The sequence below is a fragment of the Coregonus clupeaformis genome, chromosome 14, assembly GCF_020615455.1.
Source record: "Coregonus clupeaformis isolate EN_2021a chromosome 14, ASM2061545v1, whole genome shotgun sequence".
NCBI lineage: Eukaryota > Metazoa > Chordata > Actinopteri > Salmoniformes > Salmonidae > Coregonus > Coregonus clupeaformis.
The window spans coordinates 10,585,027-10,606,229 of NC_059205.1; the positions used below are offsets into that span (position 1 = coordinate 10,585,027).

Sequence of the window (21,203 nt, forward strand, 5' to 3'; positions counted from 1 at the left end):
TCATTGTCCTGAATGAAGGTTTTTGTTTAAACATAATTATATCATAATAACTATATAATATAGGCCTATACCAGTGGAGGCTGCTGAGGGGAGGACGGCTCATAATAATGGCTGAAACGGAGCGAATGGAATGGCATGTGTTTGATAATATTCCACTCCAGTCATTACCACGAGCCCGTCCTTTCCAATTAAGGTGCCACCAACCTCCTGTGGCCTATACTGTTTGGCCAGTGTAGACCATCATTGTAAATAAGAATTTGTTCTTAACTGACTTGCCTAGTTAAATAAAGGTAAAATAAAAAAATATTTAAAAAATACTGAATCTCCAGCACAGTGGCAAAATACTACATCTCCCATGATTCATCTGTGAAAAAGGGGGCGTCAGTAATGCGATGGCCTGAGAAGAATATTGTCGCAGTATTATATATGCACTATTTCACTGCTTCACGACAGAATGGTCTTTATTTTCTAACATAATGACATACTTTGAATAAGAGAACCTTGCAATGGCGTGCCCTTTTCACCAGTCAGGTAAGCCATTAAAAAAAAACTAATTCCAACGGTGAAACATTTTATCATTGAACTGCTGCTTAGCCTACTCTCTATAAACGTATATTCAATGTCAACAGCAAACCAACTCGATACAATTTAACTCGGTAGATATAGCTTTACTTTATTGTTTAAAAAATATATATAAAACACTTGTGACATTGCGCTTTATGTAGGTTGGCTATAAGGTGAGATTCATAATATCGATAAACGGCCCAAGCAACACATTTATAAATTGTCTTCCTTATGGCCCTGCCACACTACAGCCATCGGGCGACTTCACCATTCATTTTCTGGATTCAGGTTCACTCAAACATCGTTTTAAGCGTTGTTTTACTATTGACAGTTACAGCTGACTTAGGGATTGTATATCTATCTATTCGCTCTCTTTAAATGTCATCTGATGCATTCGTTTGTCTCTGAATTGTTTAATCACAGTTTTCGCCGGGAGGTGGCAGGTAGCTTAGTGGTTAAAGAGCGTTGTGCCAGTAACCGAAAGGTCGCTGGTTCTAATCCCCGAGCCGACTAGGTGAAAAACCTAACGAAATCCTAGTGGCGCGTTCTAGCATACATTTCCTTATTTCCATTAGGGAACGTCTACTCTGTGAAGTGCGCTGTGCAATAACTCAATTCGCCCTTGCACTCCTTCTAAAGAACGCAATTTTTTGAAACTTTGGCAAAGGATAAAGTCTACGAAACGTAGTTCACTCTGTTCATAACATTTCTAGTTTTGGAAACAGAAAAATGTATTAAGATCAAATGTTTAATCGATGAGAGAATTTGCAGAATTTCGGCAAAAAATCCATCTCACTCCATCTTCTCCCACTGCCGGCCACTGGACTTCCTCTCATCACGATATTTGGTAGTGAGTGGAAACGCCAACCAGATGCTTCACATTTTAATCATTTGATTTAAACGTTTTAGTCATTTAGCAGACGCTCTTATCCAGAGCGACTTAGAGGCGCAATTAGTGTTAAATGCCTTGCTCAAGGTCACAGGCAGATTTTTCACCTACTCGGCTCTGGCTCTTAACCACTAGGCTACCTGCTGCAACCTACATCCGGTGAAATATCTGGCTAATTGTTCTATCTGTGAGTAAACTAGCTGGTTAGCTGAATTATGCTAGTTTTTGTCTTTATCGAGCTCACCAGTTTGTAATCCTAAAACCCAGAAATTAGTTAACTCTGGTTTGTTCAGCCATTCCTTTGGGGAAAGAATAGGGTTTTGGGATAAACGCTGAAAGTAATGTTTGAGGTTAACACAGGCTTAGGAGATCTTATACGTTTTGATCTATGAGATAATATCAGTATAACTGACTGATATTATCTCATAGAACAAAACATATACATCTGAAGACGTTTATGAATTGAAGCCTTTTATTTTTTAAATTACATAAATGCTTACAAATTCTCAAAAAGTGACGTTAGCTGATGAAGATAAGATGTACTAAGCCTGTGTTTACCACAGACCATATTTTCAGCGTTTATCCAAAACATCCATTCATTTTCCCCATAGGCTTTGTCCAACGAACCATGGCGGAGTTAGTGCCTACAAAAAGACGCCATTACAATTCTCTATTGCCAAACTTCATAAATACTGCACCGTCAACTTCAAAACTCCTTTGCTAGTTATACAACCATGTAACTAAGAAATTCACTGGAAATAAACTTAAATGATTGATTGGTTTGTTGAATAGCCATGACTGGTTCGAGCTATCGGGCTACAACACGTTGGCGAAGGATGTCATTGCTACTTAACGCGGATCCAAGTTCAGCTTTGAGATCCACCGGCGTCATTGGCATAGGGTTAGCTGGACATTTCTGACTGGTCTTGGAACTGTGACCCGCTCGGCTCGATGGGATATGTAGTGATTTTGCCAACACATCCAGAAATGTAGTCTTTTACCCTTAATCTTTTTAAACTGACTATCGTATACAGTGAGGGAAAAAAGTATTTGATCCCCTGCTGATTTTGTATGTTTGCCCACTGACAAAGACATGATCAGTCTATAATTTTAATGGTAGGTTTATTTGAACAGTGAGAAACAGAATAACAACAAAAAAATCCAGAAAAACGCGTGTCAAAAATGTTATAAATTGATTTGCATTTTAATGAGGGAAATAAGTATTTGACCCCTCTGCAAAACATGACTTAGTACTTGGTGGCAAAACCCTTGATGGCAATCAGAGGTCAGACGTTTCTTGTAGTTGGCCACCAGGTTTGCACACATCTCAGGAGGGATTTTGTCCCACTCCTCTTTGCAGATTTTCTCCAAGTCATTAAGGTTTCGAGGCTGATGTTTGGCAACTCGAACCTTCAGCTCCCTCCACAGATTTTCTATGGGATTAAGGCCTGGAGACTGGCTAGGCCACTCCAGGACCTTAATGTGCTTCTTCTTGAGCCACTCCTTTGTTGCCTTGGCCGTGTGTTTTGGGTCATTGTCATGCTGGAATACCCATCCACGACCCATTTTCAATGCCCTGGCTGAGGGAAGGAGGTTCTCACCCAAGATTTGACGGTACATGGCCCCGTACATCGTCCCTTTGATGCGGTGAAGTTGTCCTGTCCCCTTAGTAGAAAAACACCCCCAAAGCATAATGTTTCCACCTCCATGTTTGACGGTGGGGATGGTGTTCTTGGGGTCATAGGCAGCATTCCTCCTCCTCCAAACACGGCGAGTTGAGTTGATGCCAAAGAGCTTCATTTTGGTCTCATCTGACCACAACACTTTCACCCAATTCTCCTTTGAATCATTCAGATGTTCATTGGCAAACTTCAGATGGGCCTGTATATTTGCTTTCTTGAGCAGGGGGACATTGCGGGCGCTGCAGGATTTCAGTCCTTCAAGGCATAGTGTGTTACTAATTGTTTTCTTGGGACTATGGTCCCAGCTGCCTTGAGATCATTGACAAGATCCTCCCGTGTAGTTCTGGGCTGATTCCTCACTGTTCTCATGATCATTGCAACTCCACGAGGTGAGATCTTGCATGGAGCCCCAGGCCGAGGGAGATTGACAGGTCTTTTGTGTTTCTTCCATTTGCGAATAATCGCGCCAATTGTTGTCACCTTCTCACCAAGCTGCTTGGCGATGGTCTTGTAGCCCATTCCAGCCTTGTGTAGGTCTACAATCTTGTCCCTGACATCCTTGGAGAGCTCTTTGGTCTTGGCCATGGTGGAGAGTTTGGAATCTGATTGATTGATTGCTTCTGTGGACAGGTGTCTTTTTTACTGGTAACAAACTTGAGATTAGGAGCATTCCCTTTAAGAGTGTGCTCCTAATCTCAGCTCGTTACCTGTATAAAAGACACCTGGGAGCCAGAAATCTTTCTGATTGAGAGGGGGTCAAATACTTATTTCCCTCATTAAAATGCAAATCAATTTATAACATTTTTGACATGCGTTTTTCTGGATTTTTCTGTTGTTATTCTGTCTCTCACTGTTCAAATAAACCTAGCATTAAAATTATAGACTGATCATGTCTTTGTCAGTGGGCAAACGTACAAAATCAGCAGGGGATCAAATACTTTTTTCCCTCACTGTATGTTGAGTAAATCTGACTTTATTAGTATAATGAACAAAAATAAACGCAACATGCAACAATTTCAAAGATTTTACTGAGTTAAAGTTCATATAAGGAAATTAGTTAATTTAAATACATTCATTAGGCCCTAATCTATGGATTTCACATGACTGGGAATACAGACATGCATCTGTTGGTCACAGGTACCTTTTAAAAAAGGTAGAGGCGTGGATCAGAAAACCAGTCGCTATCTGGTATGACCACCATTTGCCTCATGCAACGTGACATTTCTCTTGCTGGATAATGGCGGGAACTGGAACACGCTGTCGTATACGTCGATCCAGAGCATCCCAAACCTACTCAATGGGTGACATGTCTGGTTAGTATGCAGGCCATGGAAGAGCTGGGACATTTTCAGCTTCCAGGAATTGTGTACAGAACCTTGCAAGATGGGGCAGTGCATTGTCATGCTGAAACATGAGGTGATGGCGGCGGATGAATGGCATGAGAATGGGCCTCAGGATCTCGTCACGGTATCTCTGTGCATTCAAATTGCCAACAATAAAATGCAATTGTGTTCATTGTCCGTAGCTTATGCCTGCCCATACCATAACCCCACCGCCACCATGGGGCACTCTGTTCACAACGTTGACATCAGCAAACCGCTCGCGCACACGACGCCATACACGCTATCTGCCCAGTACAGTTGAAACCTGGATTCATCTGTGAAGAGCACACTTCTCCAGCGTGCCAGTGGCCATCGAAGGTGAGCATTTGCCCACTGAAGTTGGTTACAACGGCAAACTGCAGTCAGGGCAAGACCCAGGTGAGGACGACGAGCACGCAGATGAGCTTCCCTGAGATGGTTTCTGACAGTTTGTGCAGAAATTCTTCGGTTGTGCAAACTCACAGTTTAATCAGCTGTCCGGGTGGCTGGTCTCCGACGATCCCGCAGGTGAAGAAGCCGGATGTGGAGGTCCTGGGCTGGTGTGGTTACACGTGGTCTGCGATTGTGAGGCCGGTTAGACGTACTGCCAAATTCTCTAAAGCTGCTTATGGTAGAGCAATGAACATTAAATTCCCTGGCAACAGCTCTGGTGGACATTCCTGCAGTCAGCATTCCAATTGCAAGCTCCCTCAATACTTGAGACTCTGTGGCATTGTGTTGTGTGACAAAACTGTAATGATCATGATGTTTAATCAGCTTCTTGATATGCCACACCTGTCAGGTGGATGCATTATCTTGGCAAAGGAGAAATGCTCACTAACAGGGATGTAAACAAAGTTGTGCACAAAATTTGAGAGAAATAAGAAAACATTGAAACATGGGACCAACATTTTACATATTGTGTTTTATATTTTTGTTCAGTATATAATGAGTAATCCAGGAATGTCACAAGTTAATTGACACGATAAAATAGCAACTCTACAGAGCGCAACGACTACAATGAATGGCTAAATTACTTCTGGACATGAAGGGTACACGGAGCTCCTCCTCCTCACCACCACTCTATCAAAGATTTTTATAACTAAACCAAGATAGACCACAGCCTGTCATTTCCAATGGGAACAGAACTGAGCAAGGAGGTGGGCAGAGCCAAGCACGAGCTAGATCCTCAATTTGCCTTTGCGCTCATTATAAACAACAGGATTTTATTAAACTTTTGCAAAGGGTAAAGTCTACAAAACTTAGTCCACTCTGTTCATAACATTCTAGTTTTGGGAACAGAACTGTATTGAGATCAAATGTTTAATCGACAAGAATATTAGCAGAATTTAGGCCAAAATCCATCTTCTCCCACTGCCGGCCAGTGGGCTTCCTCTCACTACCATATTTGGTAGTGAGTGGAAACGTCAAGCGGATGCTTCACATTTATACATCCGGTGAAAGAACAATGAGACAGATCTATCTGTGACTATTGAGGGAATGCTCAAGACTAGCCAAGGTTCAATTCTCGATGGCTGGCGCGCACATACATTCTATCTTGTGAATTGAAATACATTTTACTAAGATTTATGATGTCAAGAAGCTACAATGTTCACAATGTAAACAAAAGCAACTTGTGTAATTAGAGGATCATTTAGTACAACCACTAGCAACAATTGATAGTAAAGCAACGCAACTTGTATAGTGGAGCTGAAGCTGCGAGCGACTACGAGTTTTTGTTTTGTGTATTCATAGGCTACGTCGAAATCGGATACGCGCCGTGGTTGTCCGGGTAGGCCTACATAAATTACTCATATAGTGTCCTCATATGAACCCCTTGTTTTCCCCCATAGCTGAGCTGAACCCCGCGCTGCTGCCGTTGGACTGGCTTCTCGGGGTCTGGGAGTCCGACGAGCCAGGAGAGGGCTCCTTTTCCTCCATACCACCTTTCCGCTACACCGAGACTCTGCACTTCTCCCATGTGGGCCAACCAATCATCAACTTCATGTGAGTTTGACTGCCACTGACAGCTGAATAGGGTACAGCAGGCCTAACAAAAATCCCTCTACACAAGGAGAGCCTGTCAAGGTTGTGCTTAGCCTACTATGACATTATTATTGTCTTTGCCCTTATGAAAAGTATTTGTTGCTTTCTTGATTGATCACAGTGCATGAGTGCAATACTGCATGGATGGACCTAGCCTGGAGACCCGACGTTAAATTGTCCTTTCAGTTGGTAGAGTATGGCGCTTGTAACAACCATACATACGTCAAATGTATGCATACATGACTAAGTTGCTTTGGATAAAAGCGTCTGCTAAATGACATTTTATTAATAGTATTGGATTCAACATCGGGCATAAATGAGCGTTTGGATCAGGACAGTTTCCTATCACGACCTCTGCAAGCCAGAATGTTGAATAAAATTATATTTTGACTTACTTTACCTGTTGTCTGTGTGGTTGGTCCTTTCGCAGGTAAGAATGTGAGACAATATATCCAAAGGAAAGTATAATTACATCAACTTTTCAGCAAACAATATGATTCTGAGATAATTGGCTTTACATTTCCGAACCCTCATTGATTTGAATGGTGTCAGCAATTTTTATATTGTATTCTTTTTAATTTAACAACATGAATTTGGGTATTTAGAGTACTATATAGGTAGAGGACAGTGAACAGGGCTGTGTCAATAACTACATTTGGACAGAAATGCAGGTAGAACCTTTATAGTCCCAAGCTCTCAACACTGTCCAAGGAAATGCTTACTTTCAGGTTCCTTCTTAACAATGCAACCACAATAATAAATAATAAAAGATGAGAATACGAACATAAATTAAATGGCTCAGTAGAATAAACATTTTAGCATCAGTATAATACAGGAAGGCACAATTTATAGTCCAATATTTACACGTGTTTTGGGGATTGGGGGGCAAGTGTTTAACATTTTTTGTGTGTGAATGTCTGTCTGTGTGGGTGGGTGTGTGAGTGAGTGCATATGTGCAGAGAATCAGAGCAGGTGGTCAGTCCAGTTAAATTGTTCAGCAGTCCGATTGGGGGGCAAGTGTTTAAATTGTGCAGTATTAGCAATAGTAAATAAGAGTCTGGTAGCAGCAGTTTGTGTGTGTTTCTGGGTGTGAGTGCATATGTGCTAAGGTGTGGAGAGTCAGTGCAGGTGGTCAGTCCAGTTCAAGTGTCAAGCAGTCTGATGGTTTGTAGATAGAAACTGTCTCTGAGCCTGTTGGTATCAGACCTCATGCTCTGATACCATCCGCCCGACGGTAAGGGAGAGAACAGCTCGTGGCTGGAGTGTGTGGAGTCCTTGATGATGCTGCAGGACTTCCTCAGGCACCGTTTCTAGTAGATGTCCTGGATGGGTGGGAACACGGCCCCAGTGATGTCCTGGATGGGTGGGAACACGGCCCCAGTGATGTCCTGGATGGGTGGGAACACGGCCCCAGTGATGTCCTGGATGGGTGGGAACACGGCCCCAGTGATGTCCTGGATGGGTGGGAACACGGCCCCAGTGATGTCCTGGATGGGTGGGAACACGGCCCCAGTGATGTCCTGGATGGGTGGGAACACGGCCCCAGTGATGTCCTGGATGGGTGGGAACACGGCCCCAGTGATGTCCTGGATGGGTGGGAACACGGCCCCAGTGATGTCCTGGATGGGTGGGAACACGGCCCCAGTGATGTCCTGGATGGGTGGGAACACGGCCCCAGTGATGTCCTGGATGGGTGGGAACACGGCCCCAGTGATGTCCTGGATGGGTGGGAACACGGCCCCAGTGATGTCCTGGATGGGTGGGAACACGGCCCCAGTGATGTCCTGGATGGGTGGGAACACGGCCCCAGTGATGTCCTGGATGGGTGGCAACACGGCCCCAGTGATGTCCTGGATGGGTGGGAACACGGCCCCAGTGATGTCCTGGATGGGTGGGAACACGGCCCCAGTGATGTACTGGGCCGTCTTCACCACCAGCTGGAGGGCCTTGTGGTTGTGGACCGCTTTTGTAGAGGCGCTTTTGCGCTCTCGACTGGTGGTGTTATTGGTCCATGTCAAGTCCTCAGTGATGTGGATGCCAAGGAAACTGCTGACTGTTGATGTGGATCAGGGCGCGTTCCCTCTGCTTTCTGAAGTCAACAGTTAACTCCTTTGTTCTGTTGAGGGAGAGGTTGTTGTCCTGGCACCTCAATGCCAGTTCACTTACCTCCTCCCTATAGGCTGACTCGTTGCTGTTGGTTATCAGGCCTAAAACCGTGGTGTCATCAGCAAACTTGATGATGGAGTTGGTGTCGTGCAAAGCCACACAGTCGTGGGTTAACAGGGAGTACTGCAGAGGGCTGAGGACACACCTGTATTAAGAGTAGTGTGGTGGAGGTGTTGTCAATCCTCAGAGCCTGTGGTTTGCCCGTCAGGTAGTCCAGGATCCAGTTGCAGAGGGTGTTGTCCAGGACTCTGAGCTTGGTGTGGAGCTCAGAGAGAACAATAGTGTTGAATGCTGAACTGTAGCAAATGGGGCGATAGTCGTTTGGGCATGTCACCTTAGTCTTCTTGGGCATTGGGATGATGGAGGTCTCCCTGAAGCAAGTGGAGACTACAGCCTGGGACAGGTTGAAGACGTCCAGAAGACTGGTCAGTGCACACTGAGGACGCTGCCAGGGGACCATCTGGGCCGGCTGCTTTGTGTTTTCCTCACATCGGCCTTGGAGAGAAAAAGAGCTTGGTCTTCCGGTGCAGTGTGAGTCTTCCTGGATGGCTCGTTATTGTCTGTCTCGAAGCGAGCATAGAATGTGTTATGCTCGTCTGGGAGGGAGGCTTCGGTGGGCACTGTAGATAGCCTGTAGTCCTTGCCACCTGCGTCACGGGTCTGAGTTGTTGAACATCGATTCAGGTTTGAGTTTGTCTTTTTGCGCCCCAAATGGCTTTGCGGAGCTCGTACCTGCTTGCCTTGTACGCGTCGAGCTCCTTCGAGTCGTCAGTGTTCATTCTGCTGACATTGAATGCTGCAGTACGGGCTCTCAGCATGGTGCGGATTTCGCCGTTCATCCAGGGTTTTTGGTTGGATTGTTATTGTGGGTACAACATCAACACTTTTCCTAATGAAGCCTGTGACTAACAATGTATATTCCTCAATGTTGATGGATGAGTCCTGGGTGAGTGAAACTTTGAACATATTCCAATCAGTAATCCCAAAACAGACCTGCAGCATTGAGTCAGCGCCTCACTATTCTCTGTGTTGGTGGCTCCCTCTTGAGTTGCTGCTTGTAGGCGGGGAGTAAGAACAGAGATGTGATCTAATTGCCCAAAGTGAGGGGGTGGTGGATGGCTTTGTTTGTGTACACATGTTCCAGCACGTTGTTTCCTCTCATGGGTTAGGATACATGTTGGTAATACTTTGGAAGAATTTGTTTGGTTAAAATCTCCCGTGACAATAAAGACTGCTTCCTGGTGAGAGGATTCTTGCTGGCTAATGTTCTTGTACCGTTCGTTGAGTGCCGCCTTGATGTTTGCTTGCGCAGAACCATGTAAACACGTGCACGAGCTTGGCAAGTATGTATGTGTCTCGTGCATGTATTTATCTTGTGCGCATGCTTCAGGTGATAGAAACCTGAACGCACTTCCAGCACTTTGAAAAGTTGATGTAATATACTTTCCTGTGGATATATTTTCTCACATTCCTACCTGCAAAAAGACCAACCACACGGACAACCGGTAAAGTAAGTTAAAATATCATTTTATTCAACATTCTGGCTTGTAGAGGTCATGAGAGGAAACTGTCCTGACCCAAACGCTAATTTATGCCCCGTCGTAAAATTCTATGAAATTCGACGTTGGGTTTCCAGGCTAGGATGGATGTACAGTATATTAATAATAATAATAATAATAATAATAATAATAATAATTAATAATAATAATATCTGTGTACATTTCCCATGTTCTGCAGGTTTAATGCCTTCCATGCTGAGAATAAGAAACCTATGCACAGGGAATGTGGCTTCATCAGAATGCAACCAGGCGGCAACAGAGTAGCCTTCATTATAGCACAGAACTCAGGTACGGGACTGTTCAATGCTTAGACCTAATCTATACTTATCCCGCAGCTAATTTAGAGGGTTGCCCAAGTGGGACTTGAACCTGCAACCTTTAATCTGTCAATTCAACAACTAAGCTATTAAACCAGGAGGTCTGAACCTCTAATCTCGGATAACCCAGATCTAAAGTCTCACATAATTAGTCAGCTGCTCGATTTAAGGTCTGGTTCCATACGTGTTAAGAGAAGAGATGCTAGAACAAGGAGCAGAACCAGAACAAGGGGCTCCACCCTCTCTTTCCAAGTTACGGACCAAATGTCCCCTCCCGATTTTCGAAAGATGCTAACACCTGCAAAAATCGTGATATGTCCAAATAACCAGTGACAAAAAAAAAAAACAGAACTACTGCTGCTCGTTGTCCCATTTAGTTCCAGACAGATTCTACAGTACCAGTTATGTTTGCGTAGATCTGTCCATGGGAGATTAGAACCTCTAGAAATCTGGTGTTGTCTTCTCTACAGGCCTGGTGGAGATAGAGGAGGGTGATCTGACTGGACAGTGTTTAACTCTACACACCCATGCCCTGGCCAGAACCTCCTTCGCTAAAGAACCCCATGTACAGCAGGTGAGACCGGCGCTTTCCAGTCTGATGTCCATAGACTCTTTTCGATCCAACAAGATCGACCTATGCCCCTAATAGATATTCAATGCCTGGTCCAAAAACAACTGTTACGGCTTTGCTATTTCCTGATCTGTAGGGACTGGATAGCTTCCGGGGAGCTTAGGGAAGCTACCTTGTGCCAAATTGCTTACAATGTTCTGGTTCTTTTGGATCTTGACATTTGTTACATCATGGTTGACATACAGTTCCAATAGTGTTACAGAATTTAACAAGCACCCTTCCAATTGGTTACTCTCTGGTGCCAAGTGCACTACTCTGGTTAAACTACAGTAATTAGGATATTATGTATGCCTATTTTCCCCCTCAGATTTCCAGAGTGTTCCAGCTGAGACCAGAGGGGAAGCTTGAGCAGACGGTCTCCATGGCGATGGAGGGTGGGCCACTGATGCAGCATTTGCACATCACCTACCGCCGCTCCTCTTGACCACCGGGAGGTGACGGGGAGTGATAACATGCACTAGATTTAGTTAGACTGTCTTGCTCCTTGTTGCTGATCTAGGTTAGTGTTGTGTTTTCTCCCCTTGGGGTTTGGGGAGGATAAACCGATTTCTAGATGTGGTAATTGTACCAAAAGAGAGCTGCTTATGTAACGTGCATAGTGGAACAGGTGATTTGTTGTTCAAATAAGTGTGTTCAGCCTTTAATTTAATGCTACCATAATAAAGATGTCCTTCCCATAGAGGCTGTATTGAACCCAATGGATCAGTTGAATAAAAACAAATGTAACAAAATGATCTAATTGTGACAATTTCACTCCTGTTTACAGCACCATTATCTCGATAGGGTTTAAAAGTTTATTTTCCATATGAAAGTGTTTACATCAGTATACAGCACACATAATATTAAGGAAATACTGTAAGTGACTACAGGAAAGATACTTTAAAGATTCAATAATCACTACAGTATCTGAATAAAATACATTAGTCAAAGATAGTATTTAAAAGGATTCCAACATTCTAAAATATCCCCCATAGGCATCATCCTGTCTTTTGTAATCAATAGGGAGAGATTGATGGGTACAACTGGGGTGTATTCATTAGTGCACACCGTAGCAAAACATTATGCAACGAAAACAAGTTTCTTATTGGACAAATGCCTCCGTTTCGGCCCGTGCTTCCCTTTTAGTTCCTAGTGAATACACCGCTGAGATCAACAGCACTGTAAAGTGTGTACAAAGCCTGGATAGACTGTTGCATCCCACAACATAGTAGTAGCTCATCATACAATTCATGTCCTCCACAGTGGTGCAGCAAAAATAGGATTTGTTGTCCATAGAGCAAATGTTATCGCTTTGTCCATTATTTCAGTGTAAAGTCCCAGAGATGATATGTTGTAGTTATCAGACTGGATCTCACTTCAGAGGTATGAGCACCTACCACAGTACATATACTCACTGTGACGCGATAGTGGAAAATACATTACAACACTGAAAGATACATGGTTCTGTACAAGTACTTTGAGCAAAAGTTGATCATCTGAACTGAAGTGTATGGGTCGTTCCACGAAATAAGTGCCTTTTGCATCCCTTTGATATTTTAAGTAGACATTGTGCACAAATTAAATTTTAAAAGCTTGTTATTAAATGAAGTGCCCTTGAATTTTCCATGTGGTCTATATTAAATAAATCTGTTTTTTTAAATGAAAATACTTGCTAAAGTGCCAAAATTCAGCATTTTGACGTGCATCCTCTGACTTCTAGTCCCATAGATTCATTTTGCATCATACATTTTAAATTTGATTGCTGACATGCAAAACATTTTGGGACTATATCAACAATGGACTTATGAAACAAATTCCAAAAGACTTGTGTGGAATTTTCCTTTAGGTTGAACATATGCTCTTTATGACGATGTTAAAATTAGGTGAAATAAAACAATTTCGCCAAGTCGCGGCACCTAATTGGTGGAACGACCCGTATATGAAATTAACTGACTACTCTCTGGAAGAAGAGCAGTCATTGTTCATGATATTGTGACTTGTACTCGGCAAGAAGGAAAGTCACTGTTTAGACAGCCATCAACAATCTTCCAGATAATCGGTTCCATCAAAGTCAGTGGCTGTCCATCTGAAGCATCAGGACTTCAAGCGCATGTCAGTTCAACCACAATTATTCTCCCAAGTCTTTCATGGCTCCTTCATAATGTAGATGTACAGTGTTGACAGAAAGTGCTTGCAGGATTGGGCAATAGGAGACAGCCAATGGGGCTGAGGAACGGCATCTAACTTCACCACACACTTCTTAATGTCTGCCTGGAAAAAGACAAAGACAAACTATCAGGACATTCCTTGCGTCCTCCATCCTTACCTCCTTCTCAAAATGCATTGGTCAGAGGAAAATAACCTTGGATCTTCTAAGAGCTTTGAGGAGGAGAGGAGGATGTAAGGAATTGAAAATAAGCCTAAATCTGGTAATGTTGCCCCTGCATTTCCACTGGAAACCACTAGACGGCAGCATAGGCGAAACTGCATCCTTCAAAAAACTACATGGAGGGGAGGACTGCTCCTGAATGCGCCAGCTGCGCTTCAATACGCTTCCTCTTACTTAAACCACAACGATGTGGTAGTTACGAAACAAAACTGTCCCTTGGTCAGCAACAACAGTCCAGCCACTCACCCATCCTCCGCGTTTCTTCAGCCAAGGGACCAGGTTCTTGCGGACAAACTGACCCAGGCTGTCCACTATGGTTTGGACCGTAGCTGGCTGGTTCTGTCGCACGCAGTCCACCGCCAGAGCCCCGGCCACGGCATACATAGATACCACCTTCCCCCATGTGATACCTATGGGCAGGGGAGAGCGAGAATCACGGATCAGTTGGCTGATTGTGGTTAGTTGATCATGATGCTTCATGCTATTTATTGCAATACTGCAACATTAATGAAAAGTACGTAGCTCATATCAAAACAGTTGAGGCAGTTAGACTGCTGATAAGTGTGCATTGCAGTTCACCAGTCCCAATTAAAATACAGTGGGGTCCGAAATTATTGACACCCTTGATAAAGATAAGCAAAAATGACCTATAAAATAAAAAATTCAAATACTGAGCCGTTAGAGGCACACACGAAAAAGGGGAAATTATATTTTATAGTAAAACAATTGCTCAGAGAAAGAGATTTTAAAAGATTGTTAAACAAATCTAAAAAGGTAGGGGTAAAAATTGACACTCAATACCTAACCTTAACTGCACTGTGTGCAGCCAAGTTTCTGCCTCCTGGTACTGGGTAAAGTTCATGATGCCAATGACCATAAGAGCTCTATTTTCATGTCATGTGACCAAAGCTCCAGTTCAAATCCAAGTGCCAATACCATTTAGCAAACTCCAGGCATTTATATTTGTTGGATGACAAGAAAATAGAGCTCTTTGGCCACGCACAGCAATGGTGGGTTTGGCATCGAAATAAGAATGCATGAGCAGAAAATAACCCTATACCTAATGTGGGTTTTTGATGTTATGGGGCTATTTTGCTTCCACTGGTCCTGGGGCCTTTGTTAAGGTCAACGGCATCATGAACTTTACCCAGTACCAGGACATTTTAGCCAAAAACCTGGTTCAACATTTTGCATTGATATCTCAGTCTCCACTCCCCGGACTTGAAACCCTGTGGTTTGAAGTATTGAAAACAGGGGTGTCAATCATTTTGACACCTACCTTTGAGGAATGTTAGAACATTTTTATCAAGGGTGTCAATTTCAGACCCCATTGTACATTTTTTTCAATTGCTCTAAATCTACATGCTCCAGTCTAGTGCACAGATGCAGTCCCAAGACACTGCATACTTCAGAAGTCAACTGTACAGTATATCTATTATCCAACAGAGAGAAAGAGCAGATCTACATCAAAGAAACGGTCATTAGTTTCCTAGTAAAGCCGTTTGGGTGTCAGCTTTGTTGTGACTGATGCTTGAAGAAAGGAAAAACCTGCACTCAATCAATCAAATGTATTTATAAAGCCCTTTTAACATCAGCAGATGTCAAAGTGCTATACAGAAACCCAGCCTGCTTTAATGTATTTTTTTAGCAGCAGAGGTCAGAACAAACACATGCGTTTCGGCGGCAGCCTTCGTCAGCGTTTGGAGAATAGACATTCACCCATTTTTATAGATGACGTCACATTGCAGTACTGCTTCTTTCTTTACATTATAGTCATTTAGCAGACACTCATCCAAAGCGACTTACAGGAGAAATTATGGTTTAGTGCCTTGCTCAATGGCATAGACAGATTTTTCACTTAATCAGCTCAGGGATTCGAACCAGCAACCTTTCAGTTACTGGCCCAACGCTCTTGACCGCTGGGGTACCGGACGCCGTTTTTCATAATAATTATTTACATTAATTTTCTTCTATTTTCCACGTGCTTCAAAATAATCATAAACAAAGAAATGCACACCTGTTGCTCACAGGAAGCAACCTAACAGAAGTTCTTCATATGACTGTGATGCAACAAGAAGACTAATGGCATTAGCCTCCTTTAAGCCTTTTTTGTCAGCGGCCATTTTGTTTGCCTTCACTGACTGACCTGTGACCTGGTTCTAGGGATCTATGGACCTCAGGGAAGGCTTAAACAAGCTAACTCCCTCTGGAACAGGGAGTTATTCACGTCGTCTAACTCCCTACAGAGATCTGACCCTGACGTGAGACGACCCAGCCAAGAATAGAGAGATTGTCTGGGGATAAGGAGAAGATGGAGGGAGAGAAGGGATAGGAGTAGAAGGAAAGGGAGAGAAATTGGGGACATTGGGGAAGCAAGCTTAGTTGGTACACTTGGCAATGAGTAAAAGAGGAAAGGTTAGGCGAAACGTTTAGCCAAAGTACTTCCTTATCAAATGTAAAAGCAATGATGTCATAATGGTCTATGGTTGGAAGACTTCATTTCAATAGTTTTCTTAAGCACAGTTCATGATCAGAGTTGTGATTTTGATCCATTACAATCCATTTTTCTGAGTGCAGCATTTCATTGACATAAAATCATTATTCATTAGTCTCTATTGCAATCATTACATGTAAACAATCTTGCTTATCTTTTCAGTCTGATAAATATACTGCTGTTTAATCCCACATCCCAAAAGGCCAACGTTGCCTAGGTCAACAGTGAGTTTTTCTCTCTGGAGGAATCCCACGGTGGTCCAAAAATGCCCCTGGTGACGTCAAAACAGTCACAGTTCTGCCTAAATGCTCGCTCGAAAAATGCTTTCGAATGTAGGCCATTTTTATCTTTCCAGACACAGAGCCAAGTTTGAGCGATGTATTATTAATGTGGTCCAGGGAACCCATACTGTATGTCGCAGTAATTCATGTGTGACACTTAATTACCTTTTCGCTATTTAATCCTGCCGGAGTGACATGATCCACAGCAGAAACTGTGTGTACTAGTGACGGAATGGGAGTTGTTAGAGAATAGAAATGTATGTTTTTGTCAAAGTTTCAACTTGTCTATGTCCAACAGACAGACAAAGACGATGTAAAGTAAAGATAATAAAGGTGTAGGCTACTGTGTGACGCTTTTACACAGCAGAGACTGTATGTACCAGTGACGGAATAAGACAGTTGTTCCACACACCCGATGTTCTCGTGTTTCAAAGCTACATCAAAGTAGACAGACAAAGATAAGACATGTATGTGGGTTTTTGATACATGTTCAGGGTCGAGTGTCCCTATATTTTCAGCAATTTAAACAGCATTCCAGGGTTTAAGGGACATTTTTGGAGGTAGAGGAAACTGCAATAGGGGGTAGTGGTTTAGAGACCTGGACTGTCAGATGATAACCCTGTTCTGCCTTTAGGGATTACCAAACGGAAAATGTAACTACTGTGTGAAAAATATATCACCAAAACAATGTGAATCAAAGTGTTGCAAGAAACACTAGTCTCAAATAACCAGACATCTTGTAGCCCTGTCCCAAAACACACATTCCTCATAGCTCATGTAGGATTATTTACCCCCTATAAACACATAGGGCTGAACCACAACTTGACATTTGTTCTCATAACTTGGGACTTGAGTAAATCATGCATGTCAATGGAAAATGCGTTAAAATTTGAGTTGTGCAGATTCTTAAAGGGACAAATCAGCCCTGACTGGTCGGCTTATGCAACATCCCCCCCTTGAAGTTCTTCACCTGCTGCGAATATCTCTGTTGCCACGGCGACAAAGGCATCGGAAACCATGGTCTCCATGGCTACTGAGATGTTGAGCTGTCTCGCCACGTTCCGGTAGACACTGGGCCGCATGCACTCCAGCTCATCACCTTGGAAAACCAGGGAAGACCACAAGGCTGAACATTTAGGAACAGGATAGCACTGAGAAAGCATGACTGGTCTATCTACCCAATTAATGACTTAAAGGGGCAATCCACAATTGAAACAATAACAAAGTGCCTCCCCGCCCATTTCGGTAAAAAGCTGAGGGATAGGGCTGGAGAAATGTAATCGCTCAAATTCATAGACAGAGCTATGGATGCAAGGACTGACCATCCATGATATCAAAATTATAGTTTAAATCATATTGAGGCTTTATAGTGTTTGTTAACATCTACTTTGTTTACAAACATTGGAGTAAAAAACGCTTATACTTTGGGTTCTGATGGGGTACGACAGTTGAACTAAGCTCATGAGGCATTTATTTATAAGTTATATTCTTCAAGAATCAATGGGTACATATAATTAATTTATACATCCAAAATGGATGTAGCAACTGCAGATTGCCCCTTTAATTAGACAGTGAATCAATCATTGAAGCACAGGGGCTTTAAGAAAACCAGACTGGTCATAGAAACTAATTCAGTTTTTCCCCTATCTTTTTGGCTCTGTGACCAAGCTTTTAGAGATGTGTTGTGATCAACAAAGTAAACAAATCTATTGTCTTGTCCACAAACCAACCCAAGCTGAACAAATCAGCCATAGCCCATAACCCACCAGTGTGTCCATACAGGTCCTGCACCACCCATTTAGTAAACCTAGATGATGACCAAGAGGGCCCTGTGGGGTATGTAGGTGTCATCTCACCTGCCTTAATTAGCATACCAAACTGAACCATTTAGTAGCTTGATTGCCCTCACCTCGGACTGCCAGCCGCTTTTAATAGCTGTCTGGGTCATGCACGTCTGTCCTTAATCTCAAGGCAAGCCCCAATATACACGTGGTGGACAAAACCAGTACAGTGTGTACCATATCTATTCAGGGATCATAGGGATTCTCAAGAGAAACGCTGCTTATTTGATATGTTAAGTTTCACATGTAGCAGTTTGCAGCAGGTCCTTACCGAGACAGAGAAGCACAGCAGCCACCTCACAAAGCGTTGAGTCCACCTGAGTTTTGGACGAGCCTAGCCCATAGAGGTTGAGCCTAGAGTGTATGTAGTCCCTACACAGTGCCTTGGACTTGGACACCAGTTCTTTGTCGGACGGGGAATGGTCAAAGGCCTCCATCACCCCGGCTGCAAACACAGAGGAGCGACGAATCACCTCCATCTCCCAAGCAGGATTCTGATTAGGAAAACACCTGACCACTTCAGTGTATCAGTGCCTGAGTGGTTCTTCTCAGCGGTAGCCCCCAAAATGAAGAAAATGTTTCATCTGTTAAAAAAGTTAGGCCTATCACAAACGTTTAACATGTTAACTAAATCTATTTTTTTGATAACACAAATAAGAATTGTTCAAAATGCATTCAAAATCTTTAATATTTTAATAAACCACTGTTATGTAACTCCAAATAGGTTGTATGATTCATAAACTTGGCATAGCCAAGACAGACATGATCATAGGTCTACAATTATGTAATATCCGTTTATATGTATGAAAGAAATGTCACAAGCTAGAATAACCACACAAGTAGACTAGTGCATTTCCCCTCGTTCATTTTACTATGGAAATATGTATGGCTGAGAAATTACAGTGAAATACAATTTTCGTATTAATTAATCATTACTAAACCTCGATCAAACCTATTAGGTATTAAGAGTATCTTCCTAAATTGATATAGAAAATTCCACCCGACATCTGCTGAAAGACACGCATCACAGTGATCTTACCGATGCCATTTTGATTGGATTCAAATCATTCCTCAGGTGCCAAGTTAAAACATTGATATTCCTTCGGAAAAGTACTGTCGGATACAGTGCTCAAATTACAAATCATGTCTGCATACCGTCACAATCTAAATAAACAACGGCAATCTCAACGCAAAAATCGTTGATGAAATTCATTTTGTTGCGCGCGCAACCTTTTACAATAAACACTGAAAATAACCCATATTAACAAATGTAGCTACTAGCCTGTACTTCGTGTGTTGACCAAATTCATAGAAAACGGTAGGCCCACTCTTCGGTTTCCTTCGATGGCAAATGATTTGGGTTGAGGAGACGGAAGCGCAGCCAAAGAGTGCGTCTTTTGACGCCCCACCCTCTTCACCGGGCGCAGTTCTCAGCGATTGTTTGCCCCATTCATAAACTTTACATCCTAAATGTGTTGTTGTCTTCTTTAACTTTATAGGCATGAATATTAATTTGAAAAATATGCTATAATTAATTTGATCATATGTCTTGCTTATCTCAATTAATCTCATTCACATTTTTAAATAAATTAAGGGAAAAACTAGCCTAAATCAAATAAATAGGCTAACCTGGCTGCAACTCAAAAAATGATAATAGGCCCAGTAGCTATAATACATTTAAGGGTATTGAGCACCCGTGGCACTGTTCCCATTGTTAAGCCTACCTATACACCAAAAACGGTGTATTATCTCTTTTTAAATTGACCAAAACGACAGAAACGCCAAGCGTGGAGCACCTTCAAATCACATGGATTTTGTGTTGTAGATCTGTGGTAGTAGAGTAGTGGCCTGAGGGCACAAACCTAATGTGTTGTGAAATCTGTTGTAATTTAATGTTTTTAATTGTATATAAATGCCTTCATTTTGCTGGACCCCAGGAAGAGTAGCTGCTGCCTTGGCAGGAACTAATGGGGATCCGTAATAAATACTAATACACATACAGGGGTTAGAATGGTTAGAAATAGAATCCACCTCTTTATGAGCAAATGACATGCTCTCTAACTGTAGGTCCTCTGTAGCTCAGCTGGTAGAGAGCATGGCGCTTGTAACGCCAAGGTAGTGGGTTCGATCCCCGGGACCACCCATACACACAAAAAAAATGTATGCACGCATGACTGTAAGTCGCTTTGGATAAAAGCGTCTGCTAAATGGCATATTATATTATACTAATAAACATGAATGTATTACTGTAGAAGCATCAATTGATTTACAGTACCAGTCAAAAGTTTGGACATACCTACTCATTCAAGGGTTTTTCTTTATTTTTACTATTTTCTACATTGTAGAATAATAGTGAAGACATCAAAACTATGAAATAACACATCTGGAATCATGTAGTAACCAAAAAAGTGTTAAACAAATCAAAATGTATTTTATATTTTATTCTTCAAATAGCCACCCTTTGCCTTGATGACAGCTTTGCAAACTCTTGGCATTCTCTCAACCATCTTCACCTGGAATTGTTTTCCAACAGTCTTGAAGGAGTTCCCACATATGCTTAGCACTTGTTGGCTGATTTTTCCTTCACTCTGCCGTCCGACTCATTCCAAACCATCTCAATTGGGTTGAGGTCGGGGGATTGTGGAGACCAGGTCATCTGATGCAGCACTCCATCATTCTCCTTCTTGGTAAAATAGCGCTTACACAGCCTGGATGTATGTTGGGTCATTGTCCTGTTGAAAAACAAATGATAGTCCCACTAAGCCCAAACCAGATGGGATGGCGTGTCGCTGCAGAATGCTGTGGTAGCCATGCTGGTTAAGTGTGCCTTGAATTCAAAATAAATCACTGAAAGTGTCACCAGCAAAGCACCCCCACACCATAACACCTCCTCCTCCATGCTTTACGGTGGGAACTACACATGTGGAGATCATCTGTTCACCCACACCGCGTCTCACAAAGACACGGCTGTTGAAACCAAAAATCTCAAATTTGGACTCAAGAC

The 21,203-nt window shown here is 42.7% G+C and overlaps 2 protein-coding genes across 9 annotated transcripts; one reads left to right on the forward strand and one right to left on the reverse strand.

Annotated features, from left to right (window-relative positions):
- The first annotated feature begins 356 nt into the window (after positions 1–356).
- Positions 357–11,949, forward strand: thap4 (THAP domain containing 4). Its single transcript, XM_041895732.1, has 5 exons — positions 357–531; positions 6,350–6,503; positions 10,446–10,555; positions 11,055–11,158; positions 11,523–11,949. The coding sequence occupies exons 1-5, from the start codon at positions 507–509 to the stop codon at positions 11,637–11,639; spliced, it is 510 nt and encodes a 169-aa protein (XP_041751666.1). The 5' UTR covers positions 357–506; the 3' UTR covers positions 11,640–11,949.
- Positions 11,950–12,004: 55 nt separating this feature from the next.
- On the reverse strand, positions 12,005–19,595 carry LOC121580719 (bcl-2-related ovarian killer protein homolog A). Of its 8 annotated transcripts, XM_041895727.2 has the most exons (6): positions 19,488–19,591; positions 19,239–19,312; positions 18,471–18,801; positions 17,329–17,457; positions 13,830–13,993; positions 12,007–13,465 (listed from the first exon to the last, which is right to left on the reverse strand). In XM_041895727.2, exons 3-6 carry the CDS (start codon positions 18,676–18,678, stop codon positions 13,340–13,342), a joined length of 627 nt encoding a protein of 208 aa, XP_041751661.1. In that variant the 5' UTR covers positions 18,679–18,801; positions 19,239–19,312; positions 19,488–19,591; the 3' UTR covers positions 12,007–13,339. The 8 variants fall into 8 exon arrangements, with proteins under 8 accessions (XP_041751663.1, XP_041751662.1, XP_041751661.1 ...); XM_041895729.2 differs by having other exon boundaries at positions 12,005–13,465; positions 18,471–18,644; positions 19,239–19,595; XM_041895728.2 differs by lacking the exon at positions 19,239–19,312 and having other exon boundaries at positions 12,006–13,465; positions 18,471–18,743; positions 19,488–19,589.
- Positions 19,596–21,203: the final 1,608 nt, after the last annotated feature.

Excerpts from the sequence above, each read along its gene's own strand:
- thap4 (XM_041895732.1), top strand. The coding sequence starts at position 507 with ATGGCGTGCCCTTTTCACCAGTCAG. Across the intron at positions 10,556-11,054 it reads CATTATAGCACAGAACTCAG|GCCTGGTGGAGATAGAGGAG; the intron begins GTACGGGACTGT and ends TCTTCTCTACAG. Across the intron at positions 11,159-11,522 it reads AAGAACCCCATGTACAGCAG|ATTTCCAGAGTGTTCCAGCT; the intron begins GTGAGACCGGCG and ends TTTCCCCCTCAG.
- LOC121580719 (XM_041895728.2), bottom strand. The coding sequence starts at position 18,678 with ATGGAGGTGATTCGTCGCTCCTCTGTGTTTGCAGCCGGGGTGATGGAG. Across the intron at positions 17,458-18,470 it reads TGCTGTGCTTCTCTGTCTCG|GTGATGAGCTGGAGTGCATG; the intron begins GTAAGGACCTGC and ends TGGTTTTCCAAG. Across the intron at positions 13,466-13,829 it reads TGAAGAAACGCGGAGGATGG|GCAGACATTAAGAAGTGTGT; the intron begins GTGAGTGGCTGG and ends GTCTTTTTCCAG.